This window comes from Myripristis murdjan, chromosome 2 (assembly GCF_902150065.1).
Source record: "Myripristis murdjan chromosome 2, fMyrMur1.1, whole genome shotgun sequence".
NCBI classification, from domain to species: Eukaryota; Metazoa; Chordata; class Actinopteri; order Holocentriformes; family Holocentridae; genus Myripristis; species Myripristis murdjan.
The window spans coordinates 533818-549821 of NC_043981.1; the positions used below are offsets into that span (position 1 = coordinate 533818).

Below are 16004 nucleotides of genomic sequence, written 5' to 3' on the forward strand. Positions count from 1 at the left end.
ATGGGCCAGAATTGAGCCTCACTTTGGAGCTAAATTTAACCCACTTGACGAACACCAAGCATAGCATACTTGGCATCATTGGATTCAAAATTGAGTCCACTAGATCCTCTGAAGAGTGTCAGCAGTGTCCACCAGTGGCCAAATGGAGCACATGGGTTATTCCTTTTTGATTTTGCAAAAAAAATTAAATAAAATAAAATTCATAGGCTGGTTTACTATTAGAGGTTCAGCGCTACAGGCCTGAACCTCTAATAATAAACCAGCACAAAATCAATAGGGTTTCATCCCTACTGGCTTGACTGCTTTAAACAGACTTTTTCTTATTTTTTTCTTCTTTTTTGCACTGGTTAGGGGGAACTTGGCTATATACATATACACACACACACGCACGCACGCACGCACGCACGCACGCACGCACGCACGCACACACACACACACACACACATACACATACAGTGGAGGAAATAATTATTTGATCCCTTGCCGATTTTGTAAGTTTGCCTATTTACAAAGAAATGAACACTATTATAATTTTACTGGTAGGTTTATTCCAACAGTGAGAGATAGAATATCAAAAAGAAAATCCAGAAAATCACATTATATAAAAGATATAAACTGATTTGCATTTCACTGAGTGAAATAAGTATTTGATCCCCTAGCAACCATTAAGAATTCTGGCTCCCACAGACCTATTAGATACTCAACTAATAATAGATACTAATCTCAACTTGTTACCTGCATAAAAGACACCTGTCTCAACTTGTCACCTGTATATAAGACAGCTGTTCACAGAATCAATCAATCAGACTCCAACCTCTCCATCATGGGCAAGACCAAAGAGCTGTCTAAGGATGTCAGGGACAAGATTATAGACATGCACAAGGCCGGAAAGTGCTACAAGACCATCAGCAAGAAGCTGGGTGAGAAGGAGACAACTGCTGGTGCAATTATTCGAAAATGGAAGAAACACAAAATGACCATCAGTTGACCTCGGTCTGGGGCTCCACGCAAGATCTCACCTTGTGGGGTATCAATAATCATGAGAAAGGTGAGAAATCAGCCTACAACTGCACGGGAGGAGCTTCTTAATGATCTCAAGGCAGCTGGGACCATGGTCACCAAGAAAAATCATTGGTAACACACTATACTGTAATGGATTAAAATCCTGCAGTGCCCGCAAGGTCCCCCTGATCAAGAAGGCACATGTACAGGCCCGTCTGAAGTTTGCCAATGAACACCTGAATGATTCAGAGAATGCTTGGGAGAAGGTGCTGTGGTCAGATGAGACCACAATTGAGCTCTTTAGCATCAACTCAACTCGCCGTGTTTGGAGGAAGAGAAATGCTGATTATGACCCCAAGAACACCATCCCCACCATCAAGCATGGAGATGGAAACATTATGCTTTGGGGGTGTTTCTCTGCCAAGGGGACAGGACGACTTCACCGCATCGACAGGAGGATGGACAGGGCAGGTACCGCAAAATCCTGAGTGACAACCTCCTTCCCTCCGCCAGGACACTGAAAATGGGTTGTGGATGGGTCTTCCAGCACGACAATGACCCAAAACATACGGCCAAGGCAACAAAGGAGTGGCTCAAGAAGAAGCACATTAAGGTCATGGAGTGGCCTCGCCAGTCTCCAGACCTTAATCCCATAGAAAATCTGTGGAGGGAGCTGAAGCTTCAAGTTGCCACATGACAGCCTCGAAACCTTAAGGATTTGGAGATGATCTGCAAAGAGGAGTGGACCAAAATTCTTCCTGATGTGTGTGTATACCTGGTGATCAACTACAAAACACACACACACACACACACACACACACACAGATATACATATATATATACACATATATATATATATATATATATATATATATATATATATATATATATATATATATATATATATATACATACACATACATATGTATATATATACATGTGTGTGTATATATATATATATATATATATATATATATATATATATACACACACATATATATATATACATATATATATATATATATACACATACGCACACACACACACATATACATATATACATATATATATATATATATATACATACACACACACACACACACACATATACATATATACATACATACATCTCACAGAGGGTATATTATTGAAAAAAAGTCTGAGAACAACTATATTACAGAACAATAAAACTGACAGCAGTAGGTTTAGCGAAGGTGCCCTGGTGAGGGTTGAAACTTTTTACCTCTGATGTCTTGAGAGAGATTTCCACACACATAGAGCGTCCAATGCCTGGTAGCTGGCCAGCCAGAGCCTTCTTGGCTTCATGAGTCACCTCTGGGATGTCTTTGATGGCCAAATTAAACTGGAACAAATACAGAGACAAAGACATTAGAAGGAAAGAGGAATACATTTGGATGGGGGAGAGAGAGAAGGACAAGGCAGTTTCAGGAACCAGAGCACTCTGGATTCAAACTTTAAAAAGAGAGTCAGGAAAGAGGGCTCGGTGGACTAGATGAACTTGCTAAGAATGCTGTTGTGAATGATGCAATCTCACAAATAATGGGAGAGAACAATATAGCTAATAATATAGCTACGTATATTTGTGGGTTGGGGGGTGGGGAGGGTGATACATGTAGCATAGCTCTTTTAAGAAACAGCTGAGTGTGTAGCTTGTGTGTTGCGGTCAAGAGAGAGAGAGAGAGAGAGAGACAGAGAAAGAGAGAAAGACAGTGAGAGAGAGAAAGAGAGGGAGAGAGAGGGGGACAGAGAGAGACTGGCAACCACAGCAGAGAGTATGAAGTTAGCAGTATAGCTGTGATTGTAGCAGAACAATGTGTAACACCACAGTAAAACTTTTAAATGCCTCTCTTGATGTTTTGATGCCAAACGTTCACAAAAACATAAACAATGGAGACAAATGCTCCTATATTTTGGGTTATGATGAGGTAAAAGAGATGTCCTGAACTCCTGAGGCATTTGTAAGTTATACTCTTTTGAGAATTGAGTGGCATTCACAATGATGTTGCATGCATCCTATGTCTCTGGCACATTAAAATCCAAAACGACACTGTAAACTCGCTATTGATGTGTACTGCACCCTATATTTACCCTGATAATGTTAAAGTGTCGCCTTATCTCTCTTTCACTGAATGGGACTGGATGTTGGGACAATGAAAGAGACTGATTCAAAACAGAGTGATTCAGCCGGTGAGGCCGCGGCTGCCACTGAACTTAAGACTGGGCCATTCTTGAGTTATAAAACAAGTGCACCCAAACATCCAATTAAGTTTCATTTTCAACATCCAGACATCCAGAGGGCCTCTTCATTGTGGCTGGGGATTTCAACTAAGCATGTGCTGATATGAAAAAAATTAAACTGGTTCGATAATGAATTAAAAACTGAATCAAACCGTAATACCGGTTTAGACCACTTGGGGACCCACTTGCGTCTTTATTCCATTTTATTTTTCCTATGTGGCTGTTGTTGACCCATGCTACAGTAAGTTGTTACATGAATTAGTGAAGACAGAGTGGTTGTGCACACATCCAATCCTGTTTTAGGCCAGGTGCCGTATGACCAGAGGATGCTAATGAGAGACAGGAGGAAAATCCACACACTGAATTAACCCTAAGACGAAGTTTCGACCAAACGGTCTTCCTCAGGCAACTATAGGTACCATATGCCTGAGGAAGACCGTTTGGTCGAAACGTCGTCTTTTTAGTCAATAAAGTTCATTGGGAGCTCCAAATCAGTGTGCAGATTTTCCTCCTGTCTCTCGGTTGCATGAATTAGTGACATCATTTGGACAACAGAGTGACAGTCACACATTTGTCTTTATTTATCAATCCTCACACAAATTAAACAATTTTAAAAAATCAAATATAACAATAGATCGGCAGGCCCAGCCTACTCGTTCTCAGTGAATGCAAATGAACATGAAAACAAACATAAACATAAACTATACAATATAATAAAATACAAAGATGTCTCAATAATAATTAAAGCTACAAGCAGCGTTGGACGGGCCCTCGCACCCGTGCCCCGCGCCCCCCTCGTGCCCGTTGGGAACGGTCCATTCACGGTGCCATTCACTGAATCACACTCACACACACACACACACACACACACACACACACACACACACACTCACACACACACACACACACTCACTCACACACACACGCACACCCACACCCACGCTTAGGCACACACACACACACACACACACACACACACACACACGCACCCGCAGGCGCGCACACACACACACACACACACACACACACACACGCGCACACGCGCACACACGCACACACGCACACACACACACACACACACACACATACACAGTTCTGGCCCAGTTGCTGGCGGCGCTCCTCCAGCAGATGTCGCCTTAAGCTTGCTTTTGAGTTTGAGAGTTGTTTCTGATGCCTGTCAGTCTTGACCATGGGGCTGAGTGGGGGGAATTTTCGTCGTCTTTCCATCGGCATAGGTTTGAAAGCTGGCAGACTTTTACTTTAGTCAGCAGGGGCCTAATTAGCCCCTAGTATTCTGCCTTATTCCCACCAGGGTCCATGGGAAAAAGTGGAGGCGCTGGTTGTGGACACTCTGACTTTGAGGCCTTGTAAAATCCAAACGGTTCGAAATTATACTTAACCTTGAAGAACTTTTGTTAAGCACTGTGTTCTCTGTCATGTATTAAGTTGTCAAGCCGATAAAATTAACACCCTGGGAGTTAATAGATTTTCTACAAAGCGCAAATTTGGGCTAAACGTGACTTTCAAACTCAAATTGCGGACTTGCTGTTGGTTTTAGGTGTGGGGGCATGAGCACGAAAAATGTCGGGCTTGATGAGATCTACGTTTCGGCGCTGGTTTGGTCTTTCTATCACATTCCTGTGGGCCGCAGGGGCTGCCTTTGCGTCCCTAGGTGGCGCTACCGAGCCCATTTTTGATCCGGGGGGGTTCCGATTTTTGATTTTATCGAACTTTTCGCCAGACCTGGTGTGCGTGCTGAATTTGGTGAGTTTTTGAGCATGTTGAGGGGGTCAAATTAAGCGTCAAAGAGACGTAATAATAGGAAAAAGAAGGAGAAAGAAACGAAGCAAAAACAATAGGGCTTCGCACTGGGACAGTGCTCGGGCCCTAATAAACTGCTGCATAATTCGGTAGGCCTAGCCTTCTCAGAGTGCAAATAATATGAAAACAAAACATCTACAACAATAATAATATAAAATAGGTACTATGGAATTGGTTCAATAAACAACTGTAGGTCTAGGCTACATATGGCATTAATCGGCAGGCCTAGCCTACTCGTATTCAGTGAGTGCAAATGAACATAAAAACGAACTGCAGAGTAAACAATGAACATCCTCAAATAGAACATAAAATGCCTCAATAAAAAACTATGAAATAAAACGGTAGGCCGAGCTTACTCAAACAGTGCAAAATCTGCAAATGAAATTGGACTGTAAACATTGAATAGAAAAACAAAACTACTATAGAGGCCACTACATAAATTAAGTGTAAATAAGAATTAACATGGCAAACTAAAACGTGCAGTTTGTGCACACAAATATATATGTAAAAATTTTTAATTTAAAGCCCAATGCAGACATTATTATTCCCGCTGGGGAAATTCACAGGTTCTTGGCCAGAAACACCAACATATCTACCTTTGCAGGCTTCAAGAGAGACGTTTCAGATCTAACAACTTTCCCCGCTGTGCTAAACACCCTCTCCGATGCAGTGCTCGTGGCGCAAATGCAAAGGTACTTGAGTGCTATGTTTGCCAACAATGGAAAGCGTGGCTCATTGCGTTGCCACCATTGTAACGGGTCGTCTTCTCCATCAATCACAGCCTCCTGTTTGTAAATTGCCAATATGCCGGCAACCTTCGCCTCTGTGCTTTTTGGGAGAGAAGCAGCCGCTGATTTGTGACCAAGAAGACTTCCCAAAGTTTTTTTGGGGGGGGGCAGTGGAGCAGCTTCTGCGTCCCGACTCCCCCCTCCCCGCCCCCTCCTCCTCGCCACGCTGCATTTCCCAAGCCAAAGTGACTGCCTCCGCCTCAACTTTACGCACAATGTCACCAAACTCCTTCATCAAAATGAATCCCGCGGTACCGTGGATCAATGAAGGTAGCCGTGCACATCAAATCTTTGACAAAAGGCCTTATCATATCTTGACTCTAGGCACGTCAAGATGCGACGAAGTGGTGACATAGTTCTCCCCTGAGAGAATGTCAGTGAAGTCACTGACTGGCTTGAGGGCTTTGTTCACAGCGGTCAACACATCTTTATCAGACCAACTGAGCTTGGCAATACGTTTTGGATCATTAGCTTGAACTCAACGTATTGCTGATTCCTGCTCCAGAATTCGCTCAATCATTTTCTGTTTGGAGCCCCAGCATGTCGCACAATCGTGTTGGATGATAATAATAAAATTGTTGGGAGGGCTGTAATAATAACTATACATAATATTAAGTAGCCTAATTAATATGCACGTATTATTTGTTTTAAATAATAACTGGACAAAACAAGATGTGGGTGGGCTTAACTACAAGGCCATAGACTACATTGTTTTTATTTATTATTACGTGATTGAACGTTACAGCTCACCGTACTAAGCGAGTGGTCTTTTAAGCCGAGGTCCTTCTGTGCCGCGCTCATGTCCCTTTTTCTCTTCCAGCTGTGAGAAAACTGGCCAATGGTGCTGCGACATCGTTGCATGGTGTTGTCGATCTTCTTGCGATTCCGTTCGTCTGCCAATGTGTTGTTCATGGCAAGATGCAGATTATGGCCAAAACAATTAACCCATGGCCAGCACAAGACCTTAGTGATTGCAGCAACAATATAGGCTCCATTGTCGGTTGTTATTGCTGACAATCTTTCAGAATCCAGTTGCCAGTCTCATAATTGTTCTACAAGTGCATCAGCCATGTTTTCTGCTGTGTGGTCCTCTGGGAATAAACTTGTCTGGAGGCACTTAGACACCAAATGGACCGTCAGTGACAAGTATGGAGTCATGTTAACACTGGACCACATGTCCTTTGTTAATTAAAACTTGCACCTCATTTCTAACTTCATTACACAAGTCAGGAATGGCAGTTTCTGATATATACTTTCAACCAGGTGGCTCATACTGACGGTTGAGTGTACGGAGGAGTGCTTTAAATGATGGCTTTTCCACCGTGTTGAATGACATTATCTCTTTGGCTATAAATCTGGTGAGTGCAACAGAGGCATGTTTCTTTCACAGGTGAGCATGCAAGTTCGATGTATTACCACCTTTAGCCGGGACCTTTTTAAGACACTGTTTGCATGTAGGCGCATCTAAATCTTTAGGCTCACCTTTTTCATCTTTTTTGAAGCCAAAATGTTGCCAGATTTCCTTAGTTTTAGTCTTTGGTAATACTAAGTGTTCTGCCATAGTGTCATTCCTCGTCACTCCAAAACTCTCAAAACTTGGCAAGACAACTGCACACCCCTCACCCCCGGCCCCACATTCACTTGAAACCTGATATCCTGCTATTTGTTGCTGCGCTCGGCTCAGACACATTCAGTTTATACACAAGACAAACATAATAAATAATAATAATAATACAGATAGATTTAATGCCGTCAGCAAATACACGTGACGCCATCAGCAGCAAGTTTTCGTGAACTATATATTAACATTTTGGACACATTTTGGACACTTCAAAAATTTTTTATTTTTTTTCATAATGACGGATCGGTTCCGACGGTCCATATAAAATGAACCGGTTCAATCAAGTAAACTGGATCGAACCGGTTAAACCGTAAATCGGCACAAGCTTAATTTCAACCACACCAATTTAAAGACTGTGCTCCCCAGATTCTATAAGAATGTGGACAATAAAACAAGGAAGCGCAGAACGCTAGACCAGGTCTACACCAACATTCCTGGAGCCTACAAAGCTCGCCCCTCCCCCCACCTTAGACACTGGGTGCTATGGCCGGTGCATGGTGCTGGCCGGTGCCGGCACAGTGCCGCGGCCAGTGCCAGCACGGTGTCGGCCGGCACCAGGTCTGCCAGATCTCCGCGCACACAGACTGCTGTACTTTCATTATAAACTGACTTTTGTTTATACGTGGTTGCAGCAGCACAACGGACAATGACACAGACAACATGGTTGATTATTGATTGTGCAACGCGGCCATTCGCTGGTAATCGCACTGCACGCATTTAACAATTTTGCAGAGGCAGGAGGAAAGTTGCATGATTTACGTTCGCGCGCTGCGTGCGTGACCGTGCATGTGCTCGTGTATGCACCCGTACCGTGCTGAAGCACACACCCTCCAACCGTGCCAGAGCGGGGGAAGTGTACTGTATTCAAGCACGGAATGGAGCGATCACACTGGTCAAATAAGTCGGATTTTATGGGCAAACATGCTTGGGCACGGAACAAACTTGCGAATGTGACTGGGCCCTAAGCCACAGTACAAGCAAGTGCAGTGCTGGACTGAGGAGGCCACACTTTCCTTGCAGGACTGTTTTGAGGACACCAACTGGGAGCTCTTTGAGGATCCAGACATAGAGCTCCACAGCTCCTCTGTGCTGTTATACATCAGTTTCTGCATGGACAATGTAATGACAAGGAAGCAGGTGAAAATATTCCCCAACTAAAAACCCTAATTTAACACCAACATCGGAGCACTCCTCCAAACCAGGGATTCAGCACTGAGGTCAGGAGACAAGGAAGCCTACAGGAAGGTTAGAGCGGACCTGAACAGAGGCATCAAGGCTGCTAAAGCAAAGTACAGGAAGCAGATAGAGGCCAACCTCAGGGAAAACAAACCCTGCTCTACGTGGAAAAGCATCCAGAACATCACAGATTACAAACAATGCCACAACACGCCCTCCCCCACCGACTTCTCTCTCCCAGACCAGCTAAACACCTTTTTCTCCCGCTTTGAAGAGGACAGCAGACAGGCAGACACAAACATGACACCATCTGAGCATGACCAGCCCTTCATCATCCAATACTCCAGTGGCATTAACACCAGCAAAGCACCAGGCCCGGATGGAGTACCAGCAAAGGTGCTGAAATTATACACTCATCAGCTTGCTGCAGTATTCACTAACATCTTTAACCACTCGCTGCAGCAAGCCACAGTCCCCATCTGCCTGAAAACCGCCACCATAATCCCCGTGCCCAAATCCTCTGCCATCACAGGGTTGAATGATTACCGGCCTGTGGCCCTGACGCCGGTGATCATGAAATGCATGGAAAGCCTGGTGTTACAGCACATCAAGGCCCATATCCCACCTGGCCTTGACCAACACCAGTTCGCCTACAGGTCCAACAGATCCACAGACGACGCCATTTCTATCGCCCTCCACACCGCTCTCAGCCACCTGGAAAACGTATCTGTTAATGAAATGACCAGGCTTGCAATTAACACTTGCTCTCAGCCAAATTTTGTAAATGACTAACATGTTTATAACTTTTAAACTTTTAACTTTAAACATTTTAGCATGTATCAAACCTAAGCGCAATCAGGTTTTAAGTGCAAATAAAAAATACTGGCTTCTGAAATTATGACCAATTTGCTACTATGTAAAGATTATGAAACAGTTAGCCGACCGTACATGTTTGAGCCCGACTCAGATCCCAAACCACAGACTCTGGCAAACAAAGCCAAGCAGATAATGTCAGAACAAAGGAACAGACAAACATTGTTTTGTGAATAGAGTTTTCAGATTTACATTTGCAACACCAGTGGTGGAAAGAGTACTACAAATTGCTATTGAAGTGGAAGCTCTGTTACTTTGTTGATATTTCACTTAAGTAGAAGTACTGCTATTTGGAAATGAAAAAAAGTAGAACCAACAAAGGACAACCACATTCCTCTTCTCGTCTTTGCTGACTGAGTGTTTATTGTAAAAGGTTCCACAATCTGCCAGTGATCATTTGTTCTCTGTAATGGATATGACTTAAAAAGTAGTGAAGTACAATATTAAAGCAAAAATGTACTTAAATGTATGTAAAATTACTGACTGAAACAAATATTCAAAACACGCCGAGTACGAGTACTATCCGAGTAATATGAGTCAATATCCGTGCTTGCGATGAATGAAAATCCTCATTGTGTAGCTGACTGTGTCCACGTTGTGTGATAGGCCAGTCACACACAGCGCCCCTCCCCTACGCCGTGTGCCCCGCTCACACACACATACAGGGACAACTACACTGTCACTCTCTCAGGCCTGACAGCTCACATCGCGTCTCTCTTCAGTAGCAGTCAGGTTTTATTCAGCTAACTCTTACCTCGGTCTGTAATCACTGATAGTCAGTAGAGTTTATGCTAAATTTGACTGGTAACAGACACACCGCTTTTGAGCAGACAGGCTCGCATCTCTCACTGCCGACATACCACTTTTTTTTTTTTTTTTTTTTAAACCGGCTCCTCGCTCTTACAGCTGGTTTTTGATATAAAGTCAGTTGGAAAACTTCGCTCGTAACGGATGCGGTGCAGAGTCACAGTCTTAACACACACACCACTTACACACAACATTAGCTGACCACACAAAGTACTTTATTACTATTATTTTATTTTGGCTGCATGCACTGAGACACTTTCTCACTGTAGTTCATAAAAAATAAATATAGTACTAGTATAAATATTGCAAATTAAGCTATATACAGTGGTGCTTGAAAGTTTGTGAACCCCTTAGAACTTTGTATATTTCAGCATCCATGTGACCTAATACTTCATCAGATTAATCAGACTCAAGAGAGTCCGATTAAACAAAGGAGACAAAGATATTATACCTGTTCATTTATTTACATAGGAAAATGATGCAGTATTATGTATCTGGGTTCGGCAAAAGTATGTGAACCCCTAGGAATAGCACATAAATTGAAGGTGCAAATTGAGTCAGGTGTTTTCCAATCAACTGGATGGCAATCAGGTGTGAGTGGGTGCCCTGTTTCATTTAAAGAACAGAGATCTATCGCTGTCTGATCTTCACAACACGTGTTTGAGGGTGTATCATGGCTCGGAAAAAGGAGATATCTGAGGACCTCAGAAAAAGAGCTGTTACTGCTCATCAAGCTGGAAAAGGTTACAAAACCATCTCTAAAGAGTTTGGACTTCATCAATCTACAGTCAGACAGATTGTGTACAAATGGAAGAAATTTAAGACCACAATCACCCTCCCCAGGAGTGGTAGACCAACACAGATCACTCCACGAGCAATGCGTGTAATAGTTGGCAAAGTCACAAAGGATCCCAAGGTAACTTCTAAGCAGCTAAAGGCTTCACTCGCATTGGCTAATGTTAATGTTCATGAGTCCACTATCAGAAGAAGACTGAACAAAAGTGGTGTGCATGGCAGGGTTGCAAGGAGGAAGCCACTGCTCCCCAAAAGGAACATTGCTGCCCGTCTGAAATATGCTCAAGATCACCTGGACAAGCCTGAAGGATACTGGAAGAATATTTTGTGGACAGATGAAACAAAAATAGAACTTTTTGGTTTAAATGAGAGGCGTTATGTTTGGAGAAAGAAAAACACTGAATTCCAGCATAACAACCTTATGCCATCGGTGAAACATGGTGGTGGCAGTGTCATGGTTTGGGCCTGTTTTGCTGCATCTGGGCCAGGACGACTTGCATTCATTGATGGAACAATGAATTCTGATTTATACCAACAAATTTTGAAGGAAAATGTCAGGACCTCTGTGCATGAACTGAAACTCAAGCGAAAGTGGGTCATGCAGCAAGACAATGACCCTAAGCATACAAGTCGGTCTACCAAGGAATGGTTTAAGAAGAACAGAATTAATGTTTTGGAATGGCCAAGTGAAAGTCCTGACCTTAATCCAATAGAAATGTTGTGGAAAGACCTGAAGCGCGCAGTTCATTTGAGGAAACCCACCAGCATCTCAAGAGTTGAAGTTGTTCTGTACACAGGAATGGGCTAAAATTCCTCCAAGCCGATGTGCAGGACTGATCAACAGTTACCAGAAACGTTTAGTTGCAGTTATTGCTGCACAAGGGGGTCACACCAGATACTGAAAGCCAAGGTTCACATACTTTTGCCAAACCCAGATACGTAATACTGCATCATTTTCCTATGTAAGTAAATGAACAAGTATAATATCTTTGTCTCCTTTGTTTCATTGGACTCTCTTTATCTACTCTAAGGACTTGCGTGAAAATCTGATGAAGTTTTAGGTCATATGTATGCTGAAATATACAAAGTTCTAAGTGGTTCACAAACTTTCAAGCACCACTGTATATCTATATATCTATCTATAGATAGATAGATAGATAGATAGATAGATAGATATTAGGGCTGGGCGATATACCGAAAATTTACCGATACCAAAATTTATGATGACAACCGACGTCACTTTGCTCATGTCGGTATGTTCGGTATTTTAAAAAAACAAAATAAAAGTCGTTTTTGTCTTTTTTGGCTGTGTGTAGGTAGGCATGTTCATGTCCCTTTAAGACGCTGTACTACGTGTACAGCGTGTGTAGTCACGTGACTCCACCCCCTCCAGTCTGCAACAAGAAGGGAAAGAGACGATGAGGATGGAGGACGGTTCAAATGTAGAAGCGGCTGTAGTTGAAGTAGATTCAGTCGAGGAGGACTTCCTTGTCATATTTTATACTTTTAAACTTGGTTTGATTGTCAGTTGTTCAATAAATATAACTAAAAGTATTTAATATGTATTTTCTTGAGTTATTCTCAGACAGCACAGAGTTAGAGTTGCACTTCTCAGGCATGCAAACTTGTTGCCTTTTGGCTACAATCGGCATTTTTTTTTTTTGGTCAATTGGGATATTCACATGAATCGCGTAGTTTGGAAGAGACGCCTGGCCTCCAAGTCCGATGGAAAGTTTTAACGTTAGTTTGAAGGAACCGCCTTACGTTAAATTAGACCTTGCATAACGTTATGCTTCGAGCAAAATGGCTAACGTTAGTTAGCAAGACAAGCGGGCCATATGATGCTGGAATTTCCATTAGCAAGATAGCGAACTAATTTGCTAGCTAACGTTAGCTAGTTCTAATGTTAATTCCAGCATGGTCTGCTTATCTTGCTAACTAACGTTAGCCATTTAGCTCTAAGCATATGCTTGCTATGTAAGGGCCTAGTCTTCCAGCTAACTAGCAACTCCCGTTATATCACTGTCAATACTCATCCCTACTCAGTACACTGAAAAATACAGTCATCCTTCTCTACCACATAACAAGATGGGGTGCCATCCCCTTTGACACTGCATAGTCTGCCTTTAACATGTTCAATAATTTTGCAGTTGGTATCACCATTGCTCAAAAACTCTGTTCTCTATGTAACTCTTAGGTGCCTCATTGTGACTTTGAAAATTCACATAAAAGTGGTGCCTGTCAGATTGCTTTTTAAAGCTGCCAGTTGTCATCCAACTTAATATGACTCACCTTGTCTTGATTATAACTGCATTGCTATTCACACCTATTTTCTGTATAAAAATAAAACAAATTTTCCTACTGTTGTAGGAAAAGGATTGTTGAAGCTGTTTTGCTCTCTGTTAAGGATGATGGTGATGTGATTTAGGGCCTACTCACATTAGGCCCAGTTGCTCCGTATCGTGCTGAAGCAAAATGGTTGCAGCAGCACAACGGACAACGACACAGACAACATGGTCGATTACTGATTGCGCGAGGCGGCGATTTGTAGTTAATCACGCTGTGCGCATAAAACGGTTTTGCGTAGGCAGGAGGAAACGGGGAGGGACGGTCGCATGATTTACATCATATCCACGTTCATGTGATGCATGAGTGATCGTGCATGTGCTCGTGCATGAACGTCCGTACCGTGCTAAAGCACACCCCCTCCAATCGTGCCAGAGTGGAGGAAGTGTATTGTGCTTCAGCATGGAACAGAGCACTCACACTAGTCAAATGATCTGGATTTTGGGGTCAAACGTGCTTGGGCACAGCACAAATGGGCTAATGTGAGTAGCCACTTAGAGGTATGGCTCTGTCTCTACTCTTAAATCCCTGGATGCTGTTTATCGTTCTGCTCTCAGGTTTATTACTGCTGATGTTTAGAGCACTCATCTTTGCATCCTATACAAAAAGCTGGGTGGTCTTCTCTGACTGAGACACAGGATAGACATATGTATTTGTTTATTTATAAGGTCCTTATCGGGAAGCTGCCACCTCACATCTATGCTGGAATGGTCCATGGGAGTATATCAAACTCAGTCTAATGACTGGCTTTCTCTGCAAGTTCCTCAGGTCTGTACTGAGCATGGAAGATAAGCTAGGAGGAAGAGGGAGAGATGAAGGAATAATGGAAGTGAAGACGAAGGGGGTGAAGGGAATAAACAGTCTTACCCAGTCAGAGCCAGTAGGTGATGAGGATGATCGGGTACAAATCTTCTCTCCAAGGCGAGCCTGGACGATTACCTGAACAGTCTGCAAATAAACGGGACAGAGGAAAAACACCATGAGGACATAACATAAACAAACAAGAAATAATTCATACCTTCACTGGGTTCAATGCAGTTTAAGCACACCATCCTGTAACCCTACCAGTTGTATAAATACATTAATCAACCATCCAGAATAAATCCATACAACAGGCACAACCAGTCCCTTCTTTTTTTTTTTTTTTTTTTTGCATTTTGCATTCATGTGTGTGATGTCTGATTTTCTACCAACTTCTCTCAAACATTGCAAGGTAACACATAATCAGTGAGGATAATCTACTGGGTTATAAGTCCCTTTTTTACCTTCAAGGCAAAGAATTTAATGAATTTGTCCAAGTCTTTTTTATCCTGGGGGCTCAGGTCACTGTCCATGTTGTCACAACCCTGCAATCACAATCGGCAAGCCACACTGAAAACAAAACTAAAACAACTATTCATTTTTTTTCGTTATGACATTCACAATCTACTTTGACTGTGGAGTATCATATGTCTAGTTCAGACTTTGACTTCAAAAGTTCTATAACTGACTGGTCTATGATTACAATTTCAGCAGAAGTAAAGAACATATTTCCGTGGTTATAATTTATGAGCATAAAGTCAATACAGCAAAAATGAAGTTAAGTGACCTGACATTCTGCAATGATAACATCTGGTTCGACGTTAAAGCCTAATAAAAGCTGGAAATCAGATGAAGAAAAATAAATATATCTACAAACGACGATTACAACATTTATGCAGTGATAGAATAAATTAACGTTATCGATTTGTATCCTAAAGAACAAGTATTATATGCATCCCATGAGAGTTTCCTTTACTGACATTTAACAAACACAGATATATGTGCCCTTTCTGTTTTATATAACGTTAGCTACCTAGCAAACTACAGTCGCTCGAGTCTGTGTAACGTTAAATACACTGGAATTGCTATCTTCAGCAAAGTGGGGTAAATATCATTTACCCTGTTTTGCTGGAAAAATAAATTCTTAAAATGGCCCATTTAGTTGTTTTTTTAGTATGCCATTAACGTTAGTCAGCTGACGTTGTTGTGGCCTCCAGTGACATGAAATAGTATCAACGAGCATATTAGAGGCCACGATTAAAAACAGCACTGACAACCATATTAAATGGTCACATTTCACAAAGCCAGGAAGCACATAAAAAAGTATTAGTTCGTCTACAACAACCTAACATTAAAATGAAATATGTAGAGTGGTTCGCTCGCTAATTAGCCTGTAGCTAACCTTAGCTAGCTATCGCGCACTTTTGATACATTACATTGCAAAATGGCAGCACTTACATTAGGTTTTTCCTTATTGGCGTGCTTTTTAGAATACACAAGACACTATAAAACTGGGGTAAAATGTAGCTTTTCGTTCAAAACTATAGTCACATTTTACTGGAGGACGACGACAGCAACAACTATGTTCATTTTCTGTTTATTTTCTTCACGTCGACGTGTTATGATAGCAGCACTTTCACAGTGGCACTTTCGCTGTTTTTTGTATATCTGCAAAAATAAAAAGTTCGTAAACATAAACATGATATCACAGTTAG

The 16004-nt window shown here is 42.1% G+C and overlaps 1 protein-coding gene across 1 annotated transcript in view; it reads right to left on the bottom strand.

Annotated features, from left to right (window-relative positions):
* atg13 (ATG13 autophagy related 13 homolog (S. cerevisiae)) overlaps positions 1-15907 on the bottom strand; it is a 94545-nt gene extending 78638 nt beyond the window's left edge. Inside the window, 4 exon segments of the mRNA XM_030070677.1 lie at positions 2246-2365; positions 14356-14436; positions 14754-14834; positions 15841-15907. Coding sequence (XP_029926537.1) covers positions 2246-2365; positions 14356-14436; positions 14754-14822 — 270 coding nt within the window. The 5' untranslated portion in view covers positions 14823-14834; positions 15841-15907.
* Between the last annotated feature and the right edge of the window lie 97 nt (positions 15908-16004).